The following is a 16683-nucleotide window of genomic DNA, read 5'->3' as shown; positions in this document are numbered from 1 at the left end:
TCAGGCACGGTGTGTGCTGGGAACTACACAGCATAATGACTAAGTGCAGAATCTGAAGTCGGGCCGCTCCACTTAGCTGGGTGACACTCAGCAAGTCACTCAGCTTCCATGATTATCAGTTCCAGCGTTCGCTGAAATCCGTTTTTACTGCAGTTTCCTGCAAGGGGATCACTTGGAACTCAATAAATGCCAATTTCCCTCGGGCATCTTCACTTTTCCTCAGAACCGCGCTCAGTGCCTGGCAGGCAGTAGGAGGAGGGGCGGGAAGGCGACAATAGCAAACATAGAGGGCTATTTAAGTGTCCCAGACACCGATCTAATACTCAATCCTCACAGCAGTCTTAAGGACAGATCTTAATGTAACTATTTTCAGACGGGGAAACTGGGGCACAGGCCAGCTAAGTAATTTATGAAGCTCTAAGCACATTTCTTGTAAACCAGGAGAGACGTTAACCCTCAGTAGGACCCAGCAGCGGAAACCCCGCCGCACCTCTGAGAGCTCAAGCGCCCTGGAGCCCCTGGGGGGCGGGACCAAGTAGAGGAAGTCCCGCCCACAGGGGAGGAAGTCCCGGCCCCAGGTTTCCGCTTCCGCCCCAGCTGTCCTGTCCGTTCTAGTGCGGTAGAGTGTTCGGGATGGCGGCGGGAGGCGACTGCGGCGGCCAGCAGGCGGCCTGCGGGCACGACAGCTACCGCTCGCCGCTTGCCTCCCGCTACGCCAGCCCGGAGATGTGCTTCTTGTTTAGCGACAGGTACAAATTCCGGACCTGGCGGCAGCTCTGGCTGTGGCTGGCGGAGGCGGAGCAGGTAACGGGTCCCGGGGCTGAGGGGCTGGGCTGAGGGAGGCGGGTCCGCCCCAGCACGTGCTGGGCCCAGCGCGGGCCTGACGCCTCGGGGACAGCTGCCCCGCTATTTTCGGCTGCGTGTTCGGTTTCGTGAGGAGCCGCGGCCCAGGGAGGCCGGGGTAGGAGGCCCGGGAGCCGCCACCTGTTGCTTCGCATGCTTTTAGTCACTGAGGCTTAGAGACGCGGAGGCGGCAGCGAGAAGTGCAGTCTAGGGTTTCAGGGACTAAATCTTGGCCATGCCTGCAGTACGCTGTTGACCTCGGACACTGAGCCCTCGTGACGTACTGCTGTGCTCATTTCTTTGCCCATCTTTTGTGGTTTAACCGACAAAACCCTTGCAAATTAGGTGATGCTTTTCCCACATTAGAGGGTGAGAAAACTAGGCCTCGATAATAACCAAGTGCGTTATGTGCTCTGGAGTCTGGAGCACCCAGCTATAAAGAGCGGAACTGGGGGGTGAGCCTGGCTGGGTTCAGTGCAGAGCCTGAGCGCTTAGCCACTTCGTCTTCCAAGGTGCCTCTGTGTTGTGACAGGATTGTCATTACAAAATCCATGTTTCCTAGGCCACTTTCCACTTCACGCGTCCACCTTTTGCATCTGAGGGAGGAGACAGAGTAGGGGTTAATTAGACAGGGTTTACAGTTTCTTTTGTAAGAATTGCGTGTGGAGCTGTTGGGCCCAGCGGTTTCAGAAATAGTGCCTGAGGGGCCTTCCCAGAGGAGTTGAAGGAACCAAAGTGATCCAGAAAGCTATAAAGTTTCAGAGGAAAATGCCACAGGCAGGATGGCAGTGTCCTCTAAAATGGCATGAGTAAACACCGAAACAATCTTGAGTCGGTGACTGGGAGCATGGTACAGTGGAATTCCTCAGAAAGGAAACTTTCATCCTAGATTTCCCCTCCCTATCTCTGTGCTTAAGAAAGTAAAGCGACATCATAATAGCAGACATTTCTGTAGTGCCTACTATATGCCAGGCACTCCTTTAAGACTACATATTAATAGCTCATTAATCTTCAAAACAACCCATAAGTACTATTTTACAGAGGTTTTACAGATAGTGTAATGGAGGCACAGAGAGAGTTCATAAACTACTGGCTCAGATAACAATAGTGGACAGTAGAAGAGGAACATTAGTAGCATGTTGTACTTTATTATGTATTAACATGTACTCTATTTTCTATTTTATTTGATGCTTCATTAAATAGTTTAGGGTGGTGACATTCAAAGACTTCACCAGGGTCAACGTAGTTAGTAAATGGCTTCAAGCTGGAACTGAAATATAAAGTCGTCTGAATATGTGTTCTTTCCTCTGCCCAATCTGCATGTTGCCTGAAATGCATATAATTTAGAAATAATCTCCTGCATGTGGTTTATCTGTTAGGTTGTCAAAATTAGCAGCATAAATTATATGATAATTTAGTAGTTAAGGAAAAACAAGGAATGAGAGATTAAGAGGAGTGCAGAAAATGAGGAGGTGGGGAGTGAATTTTGAGAAGATACATTGCCTGGGGGGTAGGAAGCAGTTTGACCACGCTGCCCCCTGCTGCTTTGGGGGGAGCCCCGAGGTGTTGCATCTACTGGCTGAGGATCCAAGGCAGCTCTACCACTTGTGGCTGCTGAGCACTTGAAATGTAGCCAGTGTGACTGAGTAACTGAATTTTTACTTTTAATTTTAATCATTTTAAATGTAACTAGTCACATCTGGTCAGTAGTTACCATCTTGGACAAGATAGTTTTAAGGTTCAGGATCCTCCCCAGAGCTAGGGCTTGGGAGTTTCAAATGAGGTTTGAATCAATGTCACCATTTGGATCCAGGGTTCTGAGCTGCCTGTGGTCTGCCAGCCTGATTTTTCCAGTGATGGATGAATGTGAGATGTTGATGTGTTTATTTTCTCATCAATTATCTCCTGGAATTCCTTTCTGTTGCACTGAATTTCTATACCTAATTTCTTGGTGAAACTACTTACAGCATTCCTAATTTTGGTTTCTCTAGGTAAAATCATCTGGGACAAATGTAAAGCTATGACTTCAATTCCACATTTGGGTGCTTACTAAGGAGTAAGCAATATCCTCTCATGGAGTATACATTCTAAAGGGAGAGAGAGGCTAATGCATTTGTAAGAATGTCATGTGATACGGGCTGTCAGTAAAACCAGGCTTAAGGGCTAGAGAGACAGAGAAGAAGAGTCAGGAAAGATCTCTCTGAAGAAATGACATTTGAGCCCAGAGACCAGATAATGTGAGAGAGTGAGCGGAGCTATAGAACAAAGATCAGGATTACATTGTTGTTTGTATATATTGAAGTTTAGTTAGTATATAATTTACCAAGATTAAGAAAGTTGTCCCTTTCCTCCCCATGTCCCTAGTTTGTCTCAAATTTTAATTAAAGAATTGGGAGATAGGGCATAAATGCTAACATGAACCAATTTTTTTTTTCGATGTCACCCCAACTCAAATAATTGTGACATCTGAAGTTATTTTGTGTATTCTGCAGACATTGGGTTTGTCTATCACAGATGAACAAATCCAGGAGATGAAGTCAAACCTGGACAACATCGACTTCAAGATGGCAGCTAACAGAGAGAAACAGTTACGACATGATGTGATGGCTCACGTGCACACGTTTGGCCACTGCTGTCCAAAAGCCGCCGGCATTATACATCTTGGTGCCACCTCCTGCTATGTTGGAGACAATACAGTAGGAGTCCATGTTATTTTGTTTCCACTTATGACTTAATCTTTATAATACATTTATAAATTTTTATTTGTCCAGTTTTAGAAAGTTTTAGGGGTATTTAAACACTCAGGAATTTTCTGCTTTTGCTATCCCTCCAGTCTAAACTATGAGCACCTAATGACCTCTGTAAAATAAGACCCGCAGGTGTGGCTTACACTTGGAATGCTGGACATAAACCAGGATCTTAGCATTTTAATAGCCAAGATAATTTTCCAAAGGGATTTTCTTTCCCAAGTTGTTTATGACTTTGCTGTGACTTCTTTTAAAAAAAAAAAAAAGATTGCATTATAATTCTTAAATAAAACCTTTAATTAGCAAAAACATTGTATAGTTAAACATGAGAAAGTAACAGCACATATTTTCCAGCACATATTTTCATATGAAAATATGAAATATTTTCATATTTACCAGTTGCTTGGCGATTTATATGTATTCATTTATTCTTCACAGTAGTTATAAGTGATAGATGCTATTATCTCAGTTTTAAACAGATTTTTTGAGGTATATTGTACCTGCTATAAATTTACTTGTTTTAAATGTACAGTTCAATGAGTTTTAGTAAGTTTATGCGATTGTTTAACCTTCACCACATTCCATTTTTGGAGCACATCCCTAACCCCAAGTTCTCCTGCCTGGTTGCAGTTGCTCCCTACCCTGCTTCCAGATCCAATCACCAACCTGCTTTCTGTCTTCACAGTTCTGCCTTTTCTAGAAATTGCATATAAATGGAATTGGACTATGTAGTCTTTAGAATTTGGTTTTATTATTCCCATCTTTGCAGCTGAGGAAACTTTAAAGAAAGGTTGAAGAACTTGCCTAAGGTTACACAGAAATGAGACAAGCCCAGGTAGAATGGCTCCAAAACTGTGCTTTTAATCACAATGTACCTGTGAGACCAGAAATTAGAATCCAGATACACTTCCACTTCAGAAGAAGCCACTGATTTTTAAGTTTCCCCAAGTACTTTTTTAGTCTTAAGTGGTACATAATTAAAGGCATGATGTGTAATTGGTGAATCAAATAATGAAAGAATAGTTCTCTCATTTGGAATATACTTTTTAAAAGCATGCAGTGTGTAGCTGTGTTCAATAATTACTGTCTCATTTAAGTATATGTTGGACTTGCCCAAGATACATCTCTTATCTCTCTCAGGAACAGCTTTAAATTTCTTAAACCTTGATATTTTGGTTCATCATGCCTTTTTTTGTAAGCAATGATAGACATTTAAAAAGGAAGATGAAGTTAATGGAGTGTGCTTTGTGGAAGCTTCTCGGAGATTCACGCACTGTCTGTGGGCAAATACAAACCTTGTTGACCCAGACATCTTCACAATAAACAGAATGGGGTTTAACCTTTTAACTATTTCTCCAGTTATCTTAGATACCATGTAAATTGGGCTTTATGAGTATATGGGTTTTGTTTCTTATAGTTTCCCAGAGTACCGCTCTCTTAAGTTGGTGTGCGTTTATAACAGTAACCAGAAAAGAACAACTTCCATTAGCATCTTCTGGCTTGCATAGTGGGTTGGTAATAGTGCGCTAGGTGGCTAGCTGAGAAACCCAGTTGTGATGGCCAAAAGCATTATATGGTAATGTTTGAGCAGAGCTGTTAACATAAGACCGTTGTGTTTTCCTTTGCAGGACCTGATTATTCTTAGAAATGCTCTTGACTTGCTTTTACCAAAGGTGAGAAGTTGGCAGATATTTCCTCCCAGCCCTGGATTCCCTGTCGTAGGGCATCAACACAATGTGACTCTAAATAGATGATCATTTACTCCAGCAAATGATCCTATATCTAATCTGTAGGACTGATTGTCTCTTGGGTTAAAACACTGTAAGTGGATGCTTTTTAAAGCTTAGCCTTTTAAATAAGGGAATTGTGTAACCAGTGGCATGTAGCTGGAATAGGTGGGTCAGATTTATGATTTTGTCCTATTTTTCTGCATGAGTGTGTCATTGGTCTTAAAATTGTGCAGTAAAAATTCATGACTTTAGGTAGTCAGCTCAATTTTTGAAAGTTCGTTGCTATGAACTCTTTAAGGCACTTTAGAGTACAAAGTTGAAAAGATAGGGCCTCTGCCTTCCATGAGCTGGAGGTCTCATTCTATATTAAATTGTCTAAAAGTTTAGTTACTGATTATGTAATGAGCTCAACCTGAATTCACCCTCTCTTCTACTGCATGATCTTTCTTGTAGCTTGCCAGGGTGATCTCTCGGCTTGCTGACTTTGCTAAGGAACGAGCTGATCTTCCCACCTTAGGTTTCACACATTTCCAGTAAGTGCTATGATTACTTCTTGGGAAATGGGCTTGTTTATTTGCACCTGGCTTTCATTTATTCCTTCAGTTCTCCCTTCTGCACAGAAACCTGGAGGTGAAGAATCTCAAATATAGCTTAAGCACATACCTTAGGATGCTTATGAGGAATGAACCTGATACCTTAAAAGCTATACTGGTGAGAGAGTAAATATAATAGTTCATTTGGGAAGAATTGGGCAATGTGTATCAAGAGCCTTAGAAAATATTCACATTCCTTGATTGAATAATTCCATTCTAGAGAATCTAGCCCAAGGAAGTAATCCAAGTTATGGGGGAAAGCTTTATGTACAAAGATCTTTGTTAAAGTATTGTTTATGATAGTAAGCATTGGAAACTATCAAAATATTCTACAATAAGAAAATAATTAACAAGATACATTGTAGATCCAGAGCCATTAAAATGATTCTGGTAAGATGGATATTGTGCACATGTACTTAGATTGATGTTATGGGATAAAGACAGCATATAAATTGCACAAAGATTGAAATGAATTATACCAAGTTGTAAATATTGATTACTCTGGTTTATGAGATAATAAGGTATTTAAATTTTTTCTCTACTGTTTTTTGAATATTTTTAAAATGCAAGCATTTTTATAGTTACCATATAACCCTTTTTAAAAGCTGATGAAATCATTTTTGCAATTCTAGTAGCAGGTTTTGAGTGACGATATTTGAGTAGTGGTGTATCAGCATTTGCCTTATGTCTCGATGGGGTTTTACAAAGGCAACAAGGATATCATCTATAACTTGGGAAAGACTAAGTTGAGTTTAATCTTCCTAGAAGTTCAGGCCTGCATTTATTGGTAGGAACCTGAAGAAACTGTTCATGTGAATGAATCTATGCTCAGTGTGTGCGGCTTGGCCATGGCTCATGTTCACTCTGCCTTCCTGCACACCTAGCATTACCTGTGTGGCAGCTCCTCCTCCTCTCCTGCATCTTTTGGAAAGTGCTCAGAGAATTCAGGCATTCTAGTATTCCTCCATATATCGTAGTGAAAGGGATCTGCTGCCACAGTGAGCAGGCATCAGAAACTCAGAAAATGGTGTGGATGTGTAGGCATCACCTCAGTATGTCCTTAGCTGCAGTTAAAAAGAAACAGCTTCATTGAGATATAATTCACATGCTATAAAATTCACCCCTTTTAAAATGTACAGTTGGGTGATTTTAGTATATTTACAGAGTTATGCAGTATATAGTCAGTATGTAATCTCAGAATATTTCCATCATCTCACAAAAAAACCCTGTACCTATTAGAATTCACTCTCATTCCCCTACTCCCTAGCTCTTGGCAATCACTAACCTAGTTTCTATCAGCGGCTTTGGTTCTTCTGGACATTTTATTTAAATAGAATCATCCAGTATTCATCCTCTTTTGACTGTCTTCTTTAACTTAGCACAATTTTTACAATGCATATTGTATGTATCAATACTTCATTTCCTTTTACGGCCAAATAATATTCTATTGTATGGATATACCATATTTTGTCTGTTCATCACTTGATAGATAATTTGGGTGGTTTCTACTTGTGGCTGTTGTATATAATACTGCTGTGAATAGATCCATGCAAATTCATTTATTTCGTTGTTTGTGCCAATAATCTATTAGCAGGAGTTAGCAAGGAAAACTACCATGAAATTAATTTGGGGATCTGTTGTAGCTTGTTGTGTACCTAGTAGTGTTTCTTGATGTTGCCAGCTGTCAGTATCATTAGCCCAGAGAAATAAAAATAGAGAAATTCCATCCGGGATAGGCTAGATCATCTATTAGAACTCTGGCATTATTGCAGGTTATTCATAAGTGTGTTTTATGTTCAGAAACAGACCTGCAATGGATTGATTTAGACTTCAACTGGAATAAAGCCGTAGCTGTAATGTTAGAGTCCTTTGGTTATGTGTGTGTTAGGGTGGTTCTCCACAGCATGGCTGGCTCCTCATTGGCTCTGAACTCCTCACAAAGGCCTTCTTTGACTGTCAGTCTAGAATAGCATTCGCCGTTGTCCTCATCCTCATTTTCTTGTTTCATATTTTTTATTAAAAAAACAATTACTTTTTTTGTTTACTTATTTATACTACAACGTGAGCTCCATTGGACAGGGACCTTTGTTTTGTTCTTTGTTGTACTTCTAAAACCAAGAACACATTAGATACTTGACAGATGTTTGTTACATGAGTGTATATTTCTTACCAAAATCTGGGGATGAACAAAATGGTAAGTCTCTGCCCTTACATTGTCTCTTGATGAGGAAAAACTATATTAGGAGCTCTTTAGCCTTGTAATTTTTGACTAGTTTTGAATGACATAGAATCTCCGTAACTATTATTTGCTCCAGTTTCTTAGCTCCAGTTTTATCTGGACTGGCTTCTCCATCTCTTACTTTAATTCTTCCCAGCCGTAACAGTGGTGATTAGAGGAAGCAACGAAGCTTTCAGGAAGTAAGTCCTTGGTTTGAGACTTCTCTGTGTTCTCTTTGGGTTGTTTTCAGGCCTGCTCAGCTGACCACAGTTGGGAAACGTTCCTGTCTTTGGATTCAGGATCTTTGCATGGATCTCCAGAATGTGAAGCGGGTCCGCGATGACTTGCGCTTCCGCGGAGTGAAGGGCACCACGGGTACTCAGGCCAGCTTCCTGCAGCTCTTCGAGGGAGATGACCAAAAGGTATTGTGGGACACAGAAATGTCGTGGTGGAGCACCAGAGACAAAGCTGACCTCTAGAACAGTAGGAGGTTGATCTCCGTCTGAGTGGAGTCTTTGGACTAGAAGGGGTATGGGGGTGCCGCAACCTGGGCAGGAAGTTGAGATAGTTTCATGCTGGACACACCTGGATTACTATAGGGATGTCTTTTCTTTCCAAGGTAGATCAGCTTGACAAGATGGTGACAGAAAAGGCAGGATTTAAGAGGTGAGTAAATGGGGGGAAATGTCGGCCTCCCTATTAAGTGACAAAAGGCCCATGTTGAGCATACCTCCACGTTTGAACCTAACTTTTTTAGCTTTTTCTTTTGTTCCTCCACCCATTTCCTTCTATCTTTCGCCTGGGTTTTATTTTCTTATATAGCCTGGATTCTATTTTCTTAAAATCTATAAGAAAAGAAATTATTTATTTCTGAGATTTTTTAAGATAGACTTACCGTGTTGTTGCTGGTTTTGTTTCTTTACCTCCAGTGGATTAGTCTAAATCCACTGAGAGGCCACCAGGCTCCGCCATGGCTCCTTCCAGGCACTTCCATCAGGCGGCAGCAGGACAGGGGCAAATGGGCTATATTTCCTTCTCAGGACAGCTATTTGTGTATTAGTGAAAAGGGTAGAAGAACAGTTAGCTCCAGAGGCCAGTTATCAGCAAAGTCCTCTGGGCTGAATGTGACTTAGTATACCAGTGAGACCAAGCTTTCACTTAGGGTCTGCTCACTTGATTGATACAGTCGCAGTTTAAAACATTTCCACTAAAGGCTCTCTTCTATTTCTAGGGCTTTCATCATCACTGGGCAGACCTATACACGAAAAGTGGATATTGAGGTGCTGTCTGTGCTGGCTAGTTTGGGGGCATCAGTGCACAAGGTGAGTGGTGGTAGCTTGTGGGGATGAGGATGAAAGCTTTGAACACCACAGACAGACCAGATCAGCCTTAGACTGTACTTACCCTGTTGCTCAAGAGATATCAAACGTCATTTTTAACAATTTGGGTCCCATAAGTGAAGCTTCTTAAATTAAGGTATATTAAAAGGAAGGACTGGTTTTGGCGTTCTCATTAAAATTCCTTGTGCTGTTGTCTTTCTGTGATACGTTAGGCAGTGTTTCACACAAACATGTCCACGTTCCCTGAGTGTATCATGCCAGCTCTTCAGGAGCCAAGAGAAGTCCGAGTAAGAGTCTCTCCTGGAGCTCTTGGGGAGGATTTGCGATGCAGGGATGAGGCTTTGCAGCAGCACACCTAAAGAGCAGCCTCCTTCATCATTCTCATCCCTGCCCCCAGATTCCTCCATACCAAGAGTATGGGGTGATGCTTGTACCCCTGCCATTCCCCAGATTTGCACCGATATACGACTCCTGGCGAACCTCAAGGAGATGGAAGAACCCTTTGAAAAACACCAGATTGGTGAGTGAGAACCAGAAGTGCTGAGAGGCTTGTGGGCGTGTGTTTATAGTTCACCTGATAGCATGCTTGGGCCCTCCCTATCTTCTGAAGTCTTTCTGTCTTTGCTTCTTGTCCTTGTACGTGGGCAGGCTCCAGTGCGATGCCATACAAGCGGAACCCTATGCGCTCAGAGCGGTGCTGCAGCCTTGCCCGTCACCTGATGGCCCTTGTCATGGACCCGCTGCAGACAGCATCTGTGCAGTGGTTTGAACGCACATTGGACGATAGTGCCAATCGGTCAGTGGAATGGGGATGTGCCAATGGGCACAGTGCCATGTTGATGAGTTTTTGAGGTGTGTCAGAAGTAATCTGTAGCTGAGAATAAGGTACCAACATGCACATGGTTTTCCGCTTGATGTGTATACTTTTTTCAAGCAGATATATATTACACTGGTTTAACTGGGATTTTTTGAGTGGAGAAGGCTGTATAGTTAAAGCTACCTCTCTGGGATCTGTGCATAATCCAGGGTTTATCTGCGAACACGTTCAGAAATCAACCATAGAATACTTTTTAACAGAGTATGACCTAATCAGATGCGCACGCTGAAACACTACAACACTTTGGAGAATCAGCTGTAAGGGGACATGAATCTGGTCAGTACAAGTTAGGAGGCTACTTTAAAAATTCCAAGTCCACATTGGCACAGTGGCTGCATGAATGAGAGGAAAGCTGTGGATATAAAATCGGGCAGGTTGGCTGCCCTTAGTGGTTGAGCAAGTATTAAGATTGGTGATGGGGTGCTAGTGCCATTTACTGAGGCAGGAACCATAGGGAGAGGAAGAGCAGGTTTGAGCTGGTATACAGGAGAGAGTGTAAAGTGGCTGAATTCAGTTTGGGGTCTGAGGTACCTCGTAGAACTCAACCAAGTGGAACTCTCTATCAGATATCTGGTCTGGACAAGAGGTGATAGATTTGAAGGTCATCAGGGTATTGGGGTAGTTGAAGTCATGAGATTGAAGGAAGTTGTCCAAATAGTACATGCAGCATGGGAAGTCAATAGGGCTACTTCTTGAACATACCCTATATTTCACTGAAAGTGTTACTTGCTTAAAGAGATAATTGAATTGGCTGTTTGTTTTCTAGACGTATCTGTTTGGCCGAAGCATTTCTCACTGCAGATACTATACTGAATACGTTGCAGAACATTTCTGAAGGATTGGTGGTGTACCCCAAAGTAAGAGGCCTCAATTAAAAAGCAAAACATTAGGGAGAGGTTGGAATATGGGAAGGGAAGCAGAACCTTTGTCTGCTCTGGAGCGAGTGTGTTGGGGGAGCTCAGTTCTGGCCCAGTAGGAGCTCTTCCCAACTGGAGCTCGCTCTTCAGATTGCGTCATAAGCTCTAGGAAACTGACTATGTGGAATTCATAGACATGTTTCTAGAAAAGGGAAAAAAATACTTTGAATTGGCTTAAACAATCTACCAGCATGATTGGCAGAGTAGACTGTTCCCTTTGCCTGTTTATAAGTACCTGAGGCAGATGGGTTCATTTCCATCATACACTCAGCTCTGGTATTGGGTACTGAAATTTAACGACTTGAAATTTCGGGAATCATTCCGATGAAGCACCTTTTAAAAGTTTACTTAAACAATATTTCTTTTTTTTAATCAAAATAATACTCTGGATCACTAAGAAAACTGCAAGAATACAGGGTTAGAATAAAACGGTCCTTTCTGTCTTTTTTATAAATATAATAGTTCGTGTCCCTGATGTGCATTTTGCTGATCATAGTCAATATCTGACTGTGTGTATGTGTATGACCATGTAACCTTGAGGCATCTTTCTTGGCCCTTCATTCATTCATCTAGGTAATTGAGCGGCGCATTCGGCAAGAGCTGCCTTTCATGGCCACAGAGAACATCATCATGGCCATGGTGAAAGCTGGGGGTAACCGCCAGGTTTGTAGCTCCTCGTGTTCCTGGATAATTTAGTCTTGAAGAGTAGATGAAGAAAGGCTCTTCTGTCATTACCTTCAGTCACAGTATTGGTACAGAGCAGTGACCGTATTCTGCCAGAGAATAGGTGTCTTCTGAATAGTCTTATTGTGGTAAACTCAGTTTATTAAAAGTGAACCACTTAATCACCCGTAGAAAAGTTCCACTCTTAGTGAAGGAATTAGGCCTGATTTTCCATAGGAAATAATAAGAAGTAGTCAGGACACAAGAGCAGATGGTTCAGGAGGCTTTAGAGGAGCCAGCACGAGGTGGATGTCTGCTTTAGTTTGTCCTAGGATGTGGTCAGAGAGTCAGGCTCTAGGTGAAGTCAGACTGAGAAACCTCAGGGGCTTTGTGTTCCAGGTATAGACAGCATGGATTTGAAGTGTCAGGTGACTTATCAGGATGTTCGAATGCCCTGTTAACAGTGAACCAACAATACCTCACTGTCTTCCCAGGATTGCCATGAGAAAATTAGAGTGCTTTCCCAGCAGGCAGCTGCTGTGGTCAAGCAGGAAGGGGGTGACAATGACCTCATAGAGCGTATCCTGGCTGATGTCTACTTCAGTCCCATTCACTCCCAATTGGACCATTTACTGGATCCTTCTTCTTTCACTGGGCGTGCATCCCAACAGGTAAGCATCAGAACACTTTCATGGAGCTGCAGTCTTCCCCAAATGCCTGCTTTTACACTATGGGGCTGCAGAACCTGGAATACTGTAATGTTTCTATTTTATGGGAGCTACAATGAGAATGGGGATAGTTAGAATTCAGAGCAGGTTGCTGGCTAAACTGTAAAGTTTTGGTGTTTTGAGCTGCCATAAGGATTTCTTGTGTAGGTTTCTCTGAATTCTCTGTTGCTCTAAAGAATGGTATAATGGACAAAGATTGGTTTTACAAGACATCATGTAAGTCAGGTTTAATTCTGACTTCTGGTATTTACTGGCTGGTAGGATAAAAATACACACCTCATAGAGCTGTGTGAGATTGAAAGGCCTAGCGTAGTGCTTGGTGCATAGTAAGTATTCAGTAAATGTCATTTTTCCTGTTGTCCTTTTGGAGACTACAAGAGTTAGTTCGAAAACATTCATCAAGTGCAGACTGAGTGTTCAGTATATGTTCAGGTACTTTGTTTAATTCTGGGACTATAAAGGTGGGTGGATAATCCTTATTTTCAAGGAGCTCAAAACTTAGTGGTGATGAATTATAAATAGTTCATTGTAATACCAAGCATTACATGCTGGAATTAAGGAAAGCACATCTTTTTGGGGATCACAAAGGAGGAAAAACCCTAGAAGAGTAGAATTTGGGAAATACTTCTTGGAAGACATGACATCTGAGCTGAATATTAGGGACAAGTAGGAGTTAGTCTGGAAACACCAGGCTGAGAGGAAAGGGCAAATACATAGACATCCAACACGAGAAATTACAGTCATTTGCCAGAATATTAAGTGCCCCCAGAAGTAGTTACAGGATTTAACATTGAAGACAAGCGTAAGTTTGTCATTTATATTCAAATCACTTTGGTGTTTTGGATTTGGAAGACAAACTGGAGGTGGCGAGGCCAACAAGTGGAGGCTGCTGTAGTGGGCCAAGCAGTTGATAATGAGGCTTTGAGCCAAGGCGGTGGTTGGTACAGACGAGGGGGGTTATTGAGGGCTATTTAGAAGATTAACCGCTTGGTAGCTGGTTGAATAGGAGGGGAAAAGCAAGCAGTGATGATTTTAGCTTGGGTAATTAGGTAGAGAATGGTGAGATCCACTGAAAACACAGGCTGGATGGGATGGCATGTGTGGGCGTGGCGGGTTGAGCTGCATGTATATTGGGAGAGATTTCTTACAGGCAATTGAGAAAAACAGAAGCTCAGTGGTAGAGTAAAAGTTTTATCAAATTAGGTGTTGATATAAACTGACATTGAAAAAGTATCAAAACTTAGATCTTAATGTTTTCTTTTGTCTTATGTTTGCATTCCTCTTTGGCAGGTACAGAGATTCTTAGAAGAGGAGGTCTACCCCCTGTTAAAACCATATGAAAGTGTAATGAACGTGAAAGCAGAGTTGTGTCTGTAGAGTTGGAAGAGAATTAAAAGTCATTGTCGGCTGTGTTAATTTTTATTGCCAAATCATGAAAATTGTTATTCTAGTGCCTTGTTTTACCTCAAGAATTGTTCCCTTAAATTAATACAGCACTTTTCTTTCCATGGTGCGGTCACATTTCTCAAGGTTTACAATGCAGAAAAAATCGTGTTATAGTTGGATATTTTTTTTTATAGCAACACAAATTTGCATAATAAATGTAGCTCATAGTCTGCTCTGTTCTTTCAAGGCATATTTTCCAGCTAGTCTAGTCCTTTTCACATGTTCACTTGATTGCGAGGTAGTGAGCAAGTTACTGCTCCTCTCTTTTGAAGGTGTGTTTGGTCTGCGTCCAGCAGAGTAACCTGGACTCAGTGATTCAGAGTGGTTGGGTACCTTTCTTTCAGTTGCGTTTGGCTAGAATAATAATGAAATTTGGAGTTACGGTAAGTTCTCAGAGAAACTGATATGATCATCAGGCTTACTCAGCTCAAGTTGTGCCCAATCCCACTTCATTTTTTTGATAAGGCCTGTATATCAAGGGAATGCCAATAGGTTATGTTGATTTCATCAAGGCATTTGACAGTATAATCTTGGTTACACAGATTGATAGTCAGTTGAACCAGCAGTAGCCAAAGAACAGTGTTAACACCATGCATAGGAAAGCTACATTTTCTAGGATTTGACATTTTAAGCAATAGAGAATTACTATATTTTATAAGTGGAAATACCACTACTAAAAACAATGCTATAAATAGTCGTTTGTTTCCAAAGACTATTGATAGACTAGAGTGATGTGAAAATAATTAAAACTGGCCATTTCATGGCAGACTTTAGCGGTAAGATTAGGACTGTAATCTGCAAATAATCTCAGGGTAAATGCTGCAGCTGCCAGTGCCGCCAGTGAGTAGTCTCAGGGCGCACGGGAAGTGGGTTAATTAAAGGCATTTTGGTGAGCTGCAGGTTGACTGAGAAGAGGCAACCTCATACCTTCTCGAAGATTAGGTTGAATTCAGTTAATCACTGATGCAAACTCCAGGATCTGAACCACCCAGAAATCAGGGTCTGGGCAAACTGTGGGACGACTGGCTTCTATTTCAGCTGCAGTCAGACACCTGGGCGCTTACTGCCCCTTATCCCCTTGGCTGATGATAGATTTCATTTGATAATCAGGAGAGCCTGATGACAAGTGGAAGCACAGAGGTTAGGTGCCTCCAGAATAGTGATGTAAATCTTGGATTAAGTGCCTGAAATTAACAAAGCATGAAGAAGGTACTCAGGAAATATCGTTTTCCTTTCTGAACCCAGGAGGGTTTACCTACCTTCCTCTCAATGTGCTCAGTCAGGTAGCAGGCTGGGACTTGATGCTGCTGTTTGTTTGGTTTACCATGTTGTGGGAGAGAGTACATCCTGAACTTGAACCAACCAGAAAGGGAGGAGTCATAAAAAATAAATGGGAAAAAGTAAATAGTTTTAAAACCTGGAAAGCTATATTACGAAATATTAAACATGATTTCTTAGATAATGAGTTCAAGGTGATTCAGCTTTTGTGTCTTTTCAAGTTTTAATACAATTTTTATTTAGACAATTTTAGAAGTTTCTTTTTTAATGTTTAAATTTAAGCCAGCTCACTAGAAATAGCTTTTAATCAGAATTTTCTCTTTTTTAATTTTATTCCATTAGAGTTGACATTCAATATTATTTTATATTAGATTTACAGAAAAATTGCAGAGATCGAGTACAGAGAGTTCCCACATACCCCATACTTGGTTTCCCCTATTATTAAATCCTACATTGGTATGTTTGCTTGTTTGTTTGTTTAATGCCTACAGCACCTAGTATTCCTAGGTGGTCTCCTATCCAAGTACTAACCAGGCTTAGCTTCCAAGATCAGACAAGGTTGGGCACGTTCAGGGTAGCATGGCTGTAGAATGGTTTTGATGTCACAATTAATGAACCGATATGGTACATTAAGTAAAGTTCTTAGTTTTTAGCTAATGTCTCTTTTCCAGGTCCCATCTGAAACAAATTAATATAGTCATAACATTTTTTAAATACTGAAATTTATATAATATGTTCTTTATCAGAGATGTGGTCTAATGGACACAAAGTTTAGCACATAAATTTAGTTAATTCTAAACACAAGTAGAAGTTGATGTAGAGTTTGATTTTTCCATTCTGGATCTGGTGTGATTTTGTCCCTACCTCATTAAGTGCTGTGTATAGAGATTTTTTTTCTTTTTTTTTCGTACCTTCAGCACCCAGTCTTCATAGGTGGTCTCTCATCCAAGTGGTAACCAGGCCTGACCCTGCTTAGCTTCCGAGATCAGACAGGATCGGGCGTATTCAGGGTAGCATGGCCATAGACTAGAGACATTCTTAAAGTCCAAATTTCTGGGTAGGGGAGAATGGTTTAAGTGATGAGTATGAGTGGTAATTCGCCTTCATGAAAAGTCCATACTCAAGAAGAAACAGCTGGATGTCTGGCCCAGATTTCAAGATGAGTGTGTCAGAATAAGATGATCTGTAGGTGACTACGTGGACTAGGTCAAATGAGAAATGAGTGGCCCTCTATATCTTGTCATATAAGGCCCTTTGGCCTTAGAAAAGCCATGTTTGACCTGCTTTTTCAGATTCTGACTCC

General features: G+C 41.5%; 1 protein-coding gene and 1 pseudogene across 1 annotated transcript; one reads left to right on the top strand and one right to left on the bottom strand.

The window, feature by feature from the left end:
• The first annotated feature begins 584 nt into the window (after positions 1–584).
• ADSL (adenylosuccinate lyase) lies at positions 585–14290 on the top strand. The gene is made up of 13 exons (XM_039863402.1): positions 585–804; positions 3336–3539; positions 5219–5263; positions 5774–5853; positions 8382–8553; positions 8751–8797; positions 9363–9453; positions 9922–9991; positions 10120–10267; positions 11115–11205; positions 11839–11928; positions 12423–12599; positions 13947–14290. The coding sequence occupies exons 1-13, from the start codon at positions 634–636 to the stop codon at positions 14031–14033; spliced, it is 1473 nt and encodes a 490-aa protein (XP_039719336.1). The 5' UTR covers positions 585–633; the 3' UTR covers positions 14034–14290.
• Positions 14291–16288: 1998 nt separating this feature from the next.
• Positions 16289–16407, bottom strand: LOC120603027 (uncharacterized; annotated as a pseudogene).
• Between the last annotated feature and the right edge of the window lie 276 nt (positions 16408–16683).

The sequence above is a fragment of the Pteropus medius genome, unplaced genomic scaffold, assembly GCF_902729225.1.
Source record: "Pteropus medius unplaced genomic scaffold, Ma_sr-lr_union100, whole genome shotgun sequence".
In the NCBI taxonomy this organism is placed as follows: Eukaryota; Metazoa; Chordata; class Mammalia; order Chiroptera; family Pteropodidae; genus Pteropus; species Pteropus medius.
The sequence above is the reverse complement of the archived record's forward strand: the minus strand, read 5'-3'. Positions and strand labels throughout refer to the sequence as shown.

Excerpts from the sequence above, each read along its gene's own strand:
- ADSL (XM_039863402.1), top strand. The coding sequence starts at position 634 with ATGGCGGCGGGAGGCGACTGCGGCGGCCAGCAGGCGGCCTGCGGGCAC. Across the intron at positions 805-3,335 it reads GGCTGGCGGAGGCGGAGCAG|ACATTGGGTTTGTCTATCAC; the intron begins GTAACGGGTCCC and ends TGTATTCTGCAG. Across the intron at positions 11,929-12,422 it reads AAGCTGGGGGTAACCGCCAG|GATTGCCATGAGAAAATTAG; the intron begins GTTTGTAGCTCC and ends CTGTCTTCCCAG.